We start from the raw sequence: 12139 nt of genomic DNA, 5'->3' as shown, positions 1-12139 counted from the left end.
GTGCATGTGTGCACACGTGTGCATCAGTGTGTATGTGTGTGCATATGTGTGTGAGTGTATGTATGCATGTGTGTGCATGTGCGCTTGAGTGTATGCGTGCATGTGTGCATGAGTGTGTGCATGTGTGCACACGTGCGTGTGGGTGTATGTGTGCATGTGTGCATGAGTGTATGTGTGCATGTGTGCGTGTGTGTGCATGTGGGGGAGTCTGTTCAGCTGGGCACCCCAAGAGCAGGGAACACTAAGCAAGCTTGTGTGGACAAACAGCAGGTGCCCAGCTGCTCCTGGTCTTGGCCCAGCTTCTCTCTGTTGTTTTCTTTGGTCTCACCAGTGGCTGGGCACATAGTGGCTCAGCTCCCGGGGCACAGTGAAGCCTGGCTTTTGAGATCGTTGGATCTCAGAAGAGGAGACAGAGGAGGTAAAAGGGAGGGGGATGTTCCTATGCAGGGATCAGAGAGACAAGAGCCTGTCCCCAGATACCCTTAGTGACAACTGGAACAGGGCCCTTGTCAGCTGCTGGGAATATGCTCCTAGCCTTTTGCTGCTACTACACAGGCCCTGGGACCACAGTGAGAGGGATCTTTAGTCCTCATCACCCATCCCTCTGCCCCCAGCAGGCAGGCAGGAAAGGCCCCTAAGCACTAACAGGACTGGGCATGACATAGGCTGACAGCCTCAGGTAATAACAGGTGGGGATGGAATCCAGCTGGCTCCATTTAGGAGCCGTCTTGCCCAGAGATCTCTGGGGCCAGGATCTTCCCTGCAGCCACCAGGCCCTTTCCAGCCCTTCCCAGAGGCTTGATGGTTCTCTCTTTCTTTCTTTTCTTCTTTTATTTCTTTTTTCTTTCTTTTCTTTCTTTCTCCTTCCTTCCTTCCTTCCTCCCTCCCTCCCTCCCTCCCTTCCTTTTTTTTTGGAGATGGAGTTTTCACTTTTGTTGCCCAGGCCGGAAGTGCAATGGTGTGACCTCAACTCTCTGCAACCTCCGCCTCCCGGGTTCAAACAATTCTCCTGCCTCAGCCTCCCGAGTAGCTAGTATTACAGGCACCCACCACCACGCCCAACTTATTTTTGAATTTTTAGTAAAGACGGGGTTTCACCATGTTGGCCAGGCTGATCTCAAACTCCTGACCTCAAGTGATCCGCCTGCCTCGGCCTCCCAAAGCACTGGGATTACAGGTGTGAGCCACCGCCTCCAACCCGCTATCTGGTTTTCTTAAGAAATTTTGTTTCACATCCCCAATTTCTGAGTCTTCTCCTGTCCTGAGCTCTAAACCCCAAAGCACCTTCTGTGGCGTTTGCCCATTTCTGGATTTGTTCTGCCCTCTGCAGCCTGGTTTGCCAGGCTCCCCAGGCCACAAGCCTCTCATGGTTACTGTCACAGATAGCCCCGTATGGCTCAGCTTTGCACTGGGGAAGAAAAACAACCAACACCCCTGTTGCCTTCACAGCTTATAGTGGGGTGCATCACATACCAGCTCATTTGCTCATTGCAGCAAGGCAGGTATCACAATTCCATTTTACAGATGGGGAAGCTGAGGTGTAAGAGGTAGTGTCACCTGCTTAGGCCTCACAGCTGGTGAGAGCTGGAGCTGGAGCCTGAAGACAGGTCTGTATTGCTCTGAGCCAGATACAGGCTTTTAGCATCTCACTGGCTGCTTTGCCCGCCAGAGCTGCTCCAAACATCCTCTCATTCTGATGGGGATAATGAAGGACCTTAGTGATGATTTTTCGTCTTTGATGTTATACAGTTATCCATTCTGCTGAGCATCTACTGTGTCCCGGCATTGGGGGTACAGGTACGGAGAGTCCCTGCCTCTGGGGACTTAGCAGTTTCCTATCCTTACAACAGTCCTCTAAGCTAAGTATTATAGTCCCATTTTACAGATAAGAAAAACTGAGGCCCCTCAACTTAAGTAGCAGAGTAGTGATCTGATCCCAGGTTGCCTGATTCCAGCACCTTCAATGGCTTCCTCTGTGCACAGCGCCCTCTGCGAAGCCCCACTTCCCTCCTCCATGGGGTAGCGTTCGGATGGATGGTTAGTAACTGGTACAGCATAAGTCATAACAATCTGGCTGGTTGGCTGGTGCATATGCACTCAGGGTCGGCCACCATCCCCACCTCTGGATTTAGCCAGCGAGTACAAATACGCCAATCATTTGTCCCGGGTGCACTGAGCCACATTTGTCTGTAGGAAGGAGACCTGCCCTCCTGTCTTTGGGGTCACGACCTCAGTTGGAGGCCTCAGGTAACGCTGCAGTCTTCTTGTGGCAGAGGAAGGAAGCGGAGCCCAGAGAGGGAATGTATCTTGCCCAATTTTCACAGCACATCAGGGGTGGGGCTCTGAGTGGAAACCCCAGGGCCTGAGTGGCAGGACCTCATGGGGGCTGGGAGAGGCCAAGGCCACTCCTATTTCCTGGCGCTGCTGCCACATTAATAACAAATAAAAAGAAATGCCAAAGCGGAGTTAGGGAATTGCAGCATATTTTGAATTTTACATTTAAATCATAATACAACATAATTATGCCAGTTTCAAGATAATTACAGGTTTTATAAAAAATATTAATTCATAGTGCACTGCAGGCAGTGAGATTTGGGAACGGAAAGCCTGTTTTAAGTCGCACAAGGAAAGACATTTCTCAGCCCCGTTGGTGGCTTCTGTAGCTGCATAACTTCATTTGGGAAGGGCAGCACGGGTCCCAAACCAAGGCCCTTCACAAGTGGTAGCCAGGTCCAAGAGCCCCGCCTCGTCCCCCTTTCCACCCCTGGAGAAGCCCTTGACCTCTTTGGAGCTGCCCGGCTCCTTAGTGGATGGCCTGGGGCAAAGGAGGGGCTGGGAACAGAGTGGGGTACTTTTCCTGGGATACTTGAGATGTTATCTGCAAGCTGGGGCTGCCCCTGCCCAGCCTGAGGGAGTCTTCAGGAGATCTGCTGAGGTCCATGGGGCCCCTGCCTGGTTTGAGGACATCCTGATCCCTTTTGGGCAATTCTCTCAGCAAGCAGTTAAGGAGAGGAAGGGCGTGGAGTCAGGGGTCTCAGCTCACCCAGCCCTGACTCCTTGTCCTTCTAGTGACAGGAGCAGGGGTCGAGAGCCTGAGACCCACAGTAGCGGCCAGGCCCCCTTCTACAGCTGCCATCCCTGCCTCGGGTTTTGCCCTCAGAGGTACCCTCAGAAGGTGGCCAGACAGTACTTGATTTTGCAGAAGACACTATAGCCTGGGATAAGGGATCCACCAGGTCACATGGCTCTTTAGAGGTCTTGCTTAGATTGCACTCAGGCCTCAGAGACCCATGGAAAAATGTCAGAGCGATGTGGGGCCCCGTCCAGTTTACCACTGGGGAATTGGAGGCCCAGAGAAGTGAAGTGACTAGCCCAAGGGCACACAGTGAGGGGTGGTTGATAGAATCTCACATCTCCCGACTCCTTGACCAGAGGAAGCTCCCGAAACTCCACAACTCTGGATCTAGTGACCTCCCCACACCAGGCTGTACTTCCCAGCACCCCCCTGCACCCCGGTTCACCCCAGAAAGGGGAAGGACCTCTCAGCGCATCACCCAACAGGGCAGCAGCCCAGAGTCTGAAGTCCTGGTTGCCGTCCTTCCTGTCACCTGGACGCAGAATATAAATCACCCTTCGCGGCCCTAATCATCGTTCTATAAATATCAGAGTCTCATTTCAGAGGGGGAGTGGGAACGGCAAGCTCCTTTGCCTTCCTGATTGTGTTTAAAATCTGATTTAGAATTAATTTCCTTTGGTTGTCCACCGGCGGACACCTTATTTGTCAAATCTCCGGCTCTTTGCGGGGGAGAGCAGAGAGGTGGCTGGGGCCGCAGGCAGCTGCTGGCCTGACAGGCGGCCTGGGCAAGGTGCCCTCGGCAGGGGCAGGAGCCCCTCCTGGCTTGCGGCCCGACACCCGGGCACACGCGGGCTCCGGAAGCACCCCGGGTCGACAGGCAGGGCCGGGCCCCAGCCCAGAGCTGCTCCATCTGTCTCAGCCATTAATTCCCGGCCCAGCCTCCAGGTCTCTGGGCTCCCTGAGGCCTGGTGATTAGTATTCTTATTAAAGATTATTTTATTTTCATTGCGTGGATTAATCTGGCCTTGACACGTTATAGCCATATGGGTATTAGCCGAGCGTGTGAGAACTGCCGACTGGTGAGCCACAGCGGCGCAGCTATCTCTCAGCTCTGGGATGGTGCTGCGAAGACAGGGGGAAAGGCCATAGCTCCAGAGGCTCCCCGGCCTGGCTGCACGGCCTGGCTCTGCTGGGAACCTGGGGCAAGGCACTCAGGCTCCCTGAGCCTCTGTTTCCTCTTCTGTCGAACAATTGTAAGAATTCCAGCTACATCAAATTGTTATAACAACAAGTGCCAGGCACTGCCCTGGCATGAATTTATGTGTCTTCACTCATGTCATCCTTGCCATCTCCCTCTAAGGCGGGTGGAATTATGATCTCCACCTTACAGACGAGGAAACTGACTTCCAGCAACTTGCCCAATGGCACCGAGCTCAGATAAAGGGGGTTAGGCAAGGACAGGAACCCAGGCACTGCTCCCAAGTTTCTGCTCAGGCCTGACAAGGACCAGGTGGGCCCTGGAAAGGGTCAGAGACTTGCAGGACCAGCTGTGGTTCTGGCTTCCCTCAGGCCCCGCATCATGCCATGAGGCTTTGTTTGTCCGTCTCCCAATGCCCTGGAAGCTCCCTAAGAGCAGGCCCAGCTCTTACTTCTCTTGGGTCCATAGTAGAAGCTCAGTAAATTTGGAGAAAGGAATAAATGAGGGAGGGAAGAAGCAAACGGTCTCCGAGGTGTTAATCATTGTGGACTGGATCATTGCAGTGAGGATTACTGTTATTCAGCTCAACAACAGGTTCAACAAATATTTGCTGACAAAATGCAAAGCCCTCTTCTGATGATGCCACCCCCAGTGGCCCCCGGGGCTCAGAAGGAGCCTGCGCCCCAGGCTGTGCCCCAGGACTGAGCCTCCCGGGGGGCTTCTAGGAAGAGGAGGCGAGATCACAGTGTGTCAATCAAGACTCCCCGGGACTCCCAGGTCCCAGCGTTGAGCTCAGCCCTCAGGCAGGCCGGAGCCCTCTGGGGGTCCTTTGGAGGGGAGGGAAAGATGTCACAACACTGGGAGGTATTTTCCCGCACCCTGCAACTTACAAGCCCTTTCTGGCTCTGCAGCCTTTTAGAGTGTGAAGCAACTTCAGGGCATTGCCATTTCTCCTGACTCCAGGTTTTCTCTCAAGTTTGTAGAATTGTACAAATGAACCTGGTTTTAGCTTTTATAATAAAGAGATACGATCAACATCCAGAGAAGAAATGCTCTGCAGTGGCGTGATGTCTTTGTAAATGAAGCTTCTCTCAGGCACTAAGTTTTCCAGAACAGGATCTAGCGGAGAGAGAACCGCAGTGAACTTCCTGGTGGTCCCTGTTGCAAAGGACTTCAGCTCCATGGACGCACCCGGGAGCTGCCTGGCTGGGTGGCATTTGGTCTCCCTGAACCTCTAGGGTTTCTGCCCAGAGCAGGTAGTGGTGGGATCCACTCAATTTGAAAACTCCTGCCTGGAGTTTAATAGCATCTGCCCAGGGCTAGCACTGGACCAGGTTCTGGGACATTGAGATGAATAAGGGAGTCCTACTCTGTTTGCAAGGATCTGCCCACGAGGGCCTCTCAGTCTAGAAAGAGAGTCAGACCCAGACAAGCGAGTACAGCCATAGTGTTGCAGGTGGTGAGGCCAAGCAGGGGCTGCAGGAGCAGGGCGGGGAATGGTCCTTTCTCTCTCTCTGTGTGTGTGTGCGTGTGTGTGTGTGTGTGTGTCTAGAGTTCCAGAAGGGACAGTCAAAATTAATCTTAAAAGAGGAGCTCAGTAGGTGGACAAAGGAGAAAAGGCATCGCAGGAAGAGGACACAGCATGTGCAAAGGGCCTGAGGCAGGAATCAGTCAGCTGGGTGTGGGGATCAGCCAGTGCTTTAGTTTGGCCTAAGGATGGGGGTGAGGGGTAGCACTAAAGGAGGCTGCAAGTGGGTTTTGGCCGGGCAGGGAGGGATTTGAACACCAGGTTTCATTGTGTTAGCCCTGGGGAGCCTGTGAGGTGCGAAATAGGCAGTGACTGTCTGAGATGTGCATTTTGGAGTCTCTCTCAACCGAGGGTATCCCCCTCCCTACACAGTGGACTTGTTCTTATTCTTTAGGCCACAACTCAACTATCATCTCCTCCTCTGGGAAGTAGCTCCTCCCACCATTTACCCTTCCTTCTCCTTAGCCCCCTCTTCTCTCCCTCCCTCCTAGCAGTGATCACAGCTGAGAGCCAGTGGCTCTGGTTCACAGCCCCCGGAGCCCAAACAGGCCTGGTCCAGAGTCGCGCTCATGAACAGTGGTTGACTGAAAGCATGATCATGCAGGCAGCTGTGGGGTGGAGGCAGGGCTGGAGGCTGAGTCTGAAGGCTGCTGTGGGTGAGAGATGAGGTAGGGTGTGGCAGAGGCTGGAGAGAGGGTCAGTCCCAGCCACAGTGACAGTGACAGTGACAGCGTGGGCCCGGGAGGGGAGGAGCCTGCACTTCTTGGATAGTCACCCTCCCACGGGGAGCTTGTAAAACAGATCCCCAGGTACTGGCCCTGGCTCTTCTAACTCAGCTGTCTGTGGTGGGGCCAGGAATCTGTATTTTTACAGAGGTGGCTCCGTGTCTGCCCGTGTTTGGGAGCGATGGGTCTTACCACGTGTCCTCGCCTTTCTAGTCGCATTCCCAGCACCCCCATCCCCGGCCGGCTTCCTCATCCCACCCAAGTCACTCCCAGGGCATTTGATCCTCAGCCCCATGGCCCTGGCCCCTAGGCTGGTGTCCCACCTAAGGACCAGTGTCCCATAAAGGACAGAAGGACAGCATCTCCACCCCTAAAGCTGGAGACAAGGCCTGGGGGAGGGATCAGAGGAGGGTGGGAGAATTTGGAGACGCTCGGGGTGGGGCTGACTTGGAGGCTGGGACTCCCATGTCAGGGTCTTCACTTCAGCTCTGCCCTGACTGGCTGTGGAAGACACAGGCCCCGTCTGCACTTCAGTTCTGCCACCTGCAAATGAGGGCGGCACTGGGCAGTGCTGAAGGTCTGCACCTCCGTCCCTCTGGGGGACCGCCAGGAAGCTGCGGGCCCCAGTGCGAGCTGTCCCCAAGGCCTGCCAGGGTGGCCCTGCTGGCTCACGTGCAGCCACCTTCTCCTCCACAGCCTGTGAGCTGGGCTTCTACAAGTCAGCCCCTGGGGACCAGCTGTGTGCCCGCTGCCCTCCCCACAGCCACTCCGCAGCTCCAGCCGCCCAAGCCTGCCACTGTGACCTCAGCTACTACCGCGCAGCCCTGGACCCACCGTCCTCAGCCTGCACCCGTGAGTACCACTCCCAGATGCCAGCACCCTTGAGCCCAAGACTGGGCCGGGCCACTGGTTCTCTGCTGGTGGGCAGGGGCAGGTGGTTCTCTTGGGCTAGAGGTCAGACTGGGGTCGGGGGGTGACTCTGACTCCTCCATGGTGGCCTACACCTCTCTGGGCTCCCTCCTCTGCCACGTGTCACCTACACTGGAGGGCAGAATGGAGCTGGCCTCGCTTCCTTCACCACACTGAGCAGTTTTTGTCATCTTTTGATCTAGCGGCGATGCCGATGTCCTGGGGGCCAGGTGGGCAAGCCAGGGTGCTGGCCTGTGCGGAGAGGGTGAGGGTTAGAGCAGCAACCCCTCCATCACCACCATCTTTGATGAACTTGTTGGAACTACTGAATGCTGAGAGCTGCCTTAAGTGTGTATAGTGTGTGTGCGTCTGTGTGCACACATGGAGTTTGCATGTCTGATTCTGTGTGTGCCCTGGGCCCCCTGCAAGGATTGTGTGGCTGCATGTGTCTGGGCAGCTGCTCTTACAGATGACGCCTGTATCGTGTTTGGATGCCTGCGTGTAAATGTGTGGTGTGTAGTTGAGCTCACATATATAAAGGATTCCTCACATATATTAAGGATTCTTAGGAGGAGGGGTGTGTGTGTGTGTGTGTGTGTGTGTGTGTGTGTGTGTGTAGGTGTATGTACATCTGGGTACCTGAAAGGGACTCAGAAGCCCTTGTAAAGCTTGAACGAGGGTGTCTTGTGAGCTCAGCACGTGTGTGTGCGCATGTGCACACCTGGCTCTGTAAGGGTGCCTGTGCCTGGAGAGGGTGTGGCTGCATGTGCACCAGCCCTGCGGACCTGAAGGTATGGGAGGGATTCTGTGCCCATGCCTGCAGGGCCGCGTGACTGTCCTACCTTCTGCTGATGCAGTACCTGGGTTCTCTCCTCTCATCTGTCCTGACGGGCCACTCATACTCCCATTCCAGGCCTGGGGAGGGACCACAGCCTGCTCAGCCCAGCCCAGTTGCCAACCCTGGGCTCTTGTGGTAGGGCAAGAGGCGCTTCAGACTGTTCTGATTTTGCTCTGAATCTACCCAAGCACCGACGCCCATCTCCCCCTCCCATACATCCATCACCACCCAGCCCCAGACTCCCTGCACATGGCAGGCGAGGGCCCAGGTGCATTCATGCCTACATGCTTGTGCACATATACACAGACACACACACCCACCCTCCCTCCACTGCCCTGCCCAGATCTGTGCATTTTCCCCATGTGGGACCTGTTGGGGCAGAAAAGGTGGCCAGGTGACAGGGTGACAGCGTGGGCTCCTCAGGCAAGGCGAGTCTGGCCCCAGGTCATGGACACTTGCGTGGAGCTGGCTGGACTCTGGTTTCTTTCCACACCCATGGTTCAGTGCCTTTAGGTTCTGGAAAGCTTAAGACTATAAAGGCTGATCTTTTAGTATTCTATACCCTTCAGATGTTAAAATTCTCTTCTCTTCAGATTGTAAGATTCTGATTCCAAGATCTTACAATTCTGTTTTCTGAAGATCTAAGATTCTCTGCCTGGGATTCTGAAAACTAGAATTCTGAGGCCAGGGGCCCCCACAGACCCCCATGCTCTCCTCGCTCAAACCCCCACCCCAGCCCCTCATGCCCCAGCCCCACGTCCTGGTCTGCTCAACCAAGGGGCCACCCCTCCCTCTCCAGAGTCTTTGTGCTGCCCAGACAGAGGCTCCCATGCCCGGGGTTGGGGAGGGGTTGCTTGGTACACACAGCCATGGGGATATACAGTGGGCTTCTGGGGACCTCCACTTAATCCTGCACTGCGTGCTCAGTGGCATTTTATATCAGATCCAGCTCAGAAGGGTCAAGGAATGAATGTGGCTGCAAATGCCTGGGTCACTTACACACGGGGTGGCTGCTCTGGGCGCCCCCGGGACTGTGCGTTCTCTCTCCCGCTCTGGGCAAGCACTGGGACACCCAGACCCTGGGATCACCGTGGTCCTGATGGGCGGGGTGTATGGGGTCCCAGGGTTCTGTGCCCAGACTCTGACATTGTGGTCCCAGTCTGATGGCAGAGACACAAACTCTGCCGTTGGGGAGGCTCCAGAGGATGGAGTAGATGTGACCCTATCCTTAAGGAGCCCTAAATATGGTGGGGAGCCCTTCCCTTGGGGAGTCCCAGGTCTGACGATAGGAAGACAGGACGGCCCAAATAAATAACCACTGCCCCACCTGTCATCCTCTGCCCTCAGGGCCGCCCTCGGCACCAGTGAACCTCATCTCCAGTGTGAATGGGACATCGGTGACTCTGGAGTGGGCCCCTCCCCTGGACCCAGGTGGCCGCAGTGACGTCACCTACAACGCCGTGTGCCGCCGCTGCCCCTGGGCCCTGAGCCGCTGCGAGGCGTGTGGGAGCGGCACCCGCTTTGTGCCCCAGCAGACAAGCCTGGTGCAGGCCAGCCTGCTGGTGGCCAACCTGCTGGCCCACATGAACTACTCCTTCTGGATCGAGGCCGTCAATGGCGTGTCCGACCTGAGCCCCGAGCCCCGCCGGGCCGCCGTGGTCAACATCACCACGAACCAGGCAGGTAGGCGGAGAAGCTCCGGCCCGTAGCTTCCCGGTCCCCCAGCTTCCCCTGCCCCAGGCCCATCCAGGGATCAAAGCTCTGCCGGGACGTGCTGTGGGCCTTCAGGCAAGTGCCTCTCTGGCCCTGCCCTTCTCACCAGGGCCCAGAGCTGGAGGCTCTTCATTGCCTTTAGAAAAGTGGAACATGTTCTATCAGTAACAGAAATCCCAAAAGCTCAGAGGGCAGGCTAGTGTGGCTGTCGAAAGCCTAGGTTCCAGAATTTTCCCTCTCTGCGCCTCTGTTTCCTCCCTGGTGCAATGGGAATAATAGTACCTGCCCGAGGTCCTCTCAGGAGGCTTAAATGAGAGGAATGAAATTGCTTAGCCCAGCACCTGGCCCGTGGTAAATGCTCAATAAATGTCATTAAAAAATAAAATCACTCTGATGATCATTTTCCAGAACAGCTGCTACAGCTGCCCCTGGGATAGACTTGGCTTCACTGGCTTGGACCACAGTCATTTATCCATCAGTTTCTGGCCAGCTGGTGGGCAGAATTCACCCCAGAACCTCTTTCTTCCCAAACTCTGGAGGATCCTGCCTGTTAAGTGACAGGCTGGCCCAACAGCCCGCCCAGGGCAGCTTCCTATTACCAGCCACCCTCACCTGTGCCCAGGACCCTGAGGCCCCCACCCACCATCTCCTCCCAAAACCACACAGCCCTGGCCCCACAGACACTATGCCTACCATGTCACAGAGGAAGAAAATGAGGTCTGGAGAGCCACCCAGGGCCACCTGACATAGGAAGTGGCAGAGGCAGGGCTCAAACCCAGGTCTGTGTCACTCCCAAGTGAAGCAGGTCCCCCCAACTCTGAATCCAGGGAATGCTGTTCCCTGGCGCCAGGGCCTCACCCCTTCAGAAGATTCCCTCATTCTACAGCCCTCCTGGAGCACCCACTAAATGCCAAGCACGGTGCCAGGTGCTGGCAACACAGAGAAAGCGACCTGTGTGCCCCATGGTAGAGCCCAGCCCTTGCCCACCTGTCTCTAGGCACCTGAGGCCCCTGGCAGGCTGGTCCCAATGGAGGGGAGAGCAAGAGAAGCCCACAGCATTCCGGCAGCCTCCAGGAAGCCCCAACATTAAAGAGGAAACTGGACCCTGCCTTGAACCTGCCTTCCCTTCCAGCCACCAGACCGTTTCGCTTCCCCTAAGACCCTCTCTGTCCGCACCTGGCGTATCTGCTTCCTCTCCCCTGTGGGCCTTCTCTGCATCTTTCCTCACCTCTCCACAGAAGTCAGCAGTGCCACATGGCCCCATCCATGGGCGCCCCTCCCCCTTTCATTTCCTCTTCCTGGGAACACTTTTCTCTTGCTCCTGTGTCCCAGCCCACCCCCATTTTCCATCGACCTGTGTGGCCTGTCCCTCTCATTTTTGTAACCCCACCTCCTCTAAATGGCCTCTAAAGGCCACAGGTCCCTGGGAATGTCCTGGGCCCTCCTCTCTTTCCTGTGTGCCCAGATCCATCTTTTCTGGGTGGCTGTTTCAGGGCCCATGACTTTGAATTCCATCTTCGTACTAACAACCCCAACTCGCAGTCACCAGCGCAGACCTCTCCCCTGGGACCCAGCTGCCCTCTCCCGTCTCCATTCGGTTGTGTGAAACACAACCCTGCCCCACCTGCACCTGCCCCGCCCTAGGACGTGGCACCCCCAAACCCAAGCTGTCATCCTTGACTCTCATGCATGTCACATCCATCCGCCTGAAAGCCCCAGGGGCCTCCCTTCAAAATGACCAACTGACTTCCACCCCCCCGAGTCCATGCCTGGACCACCACAGGAGACCCCTCTTGCCTCACCCCAACAAGACATTCTCCACACCACTTCTGAGTGAGCTTTAAAAATAGAAGTGAGGGCTGGGCGTGGTGGCTCACGCCTGTAATACCAGCATTTTGGGAGGCCAAGGCAGGAGGATCGCTTGAGGCTAGGAGTTTGAGACCAACCTGGGCAACATGGCAAGACCCCATCTCTGCAAAAAACTTTCTTTTTTTGAGACAATGTCTCAATCTGTCGCCCATGCTGGAGTGCAGTGGCACAATCACAGCTCACTGCAGTCTTGGTCTCCGGAGCCCAAGTGATCCTCCCATCTCAGCCTCCCAAGTAGCTGACCAAAGGCACACAGCACCATGCCCAGTGATTTTTTTTTATT

At 55.6% G+C, this 12139-nt stretch overlaps 1 protein-coding gene across 4 annotated transcripts in view; it reads left to right on the top strand.

Moving 5' to 3' along the window:
* EPHA8 (EPH receptor A8) overlaps positions 1–12139 on the top strand; it is a 39254-nt gene that overhangs the window by 14764 nt on the left and 12351 nt on the right. For 3 of the 4 annotated variants that reach the window (XM_045378510.3, XM_074017540.1, XM_005544502.5), the window contains exons 4-5: positions 7224–7379; positions 9622–9957. In XM_045378510.3, the coding sequence (XP_045234445.1) occupies positions 7224–7379; positions 9622–9957 (492 nt within the window). The remainder of the gene's footprint in view (positions 1–7223; positions 7380–9621; positions 9958–12139) is intronic. The other variant, XM_065528140.2, reaches the window with a different exon arrangement.

The sequence above is a fragment of the Macaca fascicularis genome, chromosome 1 (assembly GCF_037993035.2).
Source record: "Macaca fascicularis isolate 582-1 chromosome 1, T2T-MFA8v1.1".
Lineage (NCBI taxonomy): Eukaryota > Metazoa > Chordata > Mammalia > Primates > Cercopithecidae > Macaca > Macaca fascicularis.
The sequence above is the reverse complement of the archived record's forward strand: the minus strand, read 5'-3'. Positions and strand labels throughout refer to the sequence as shown.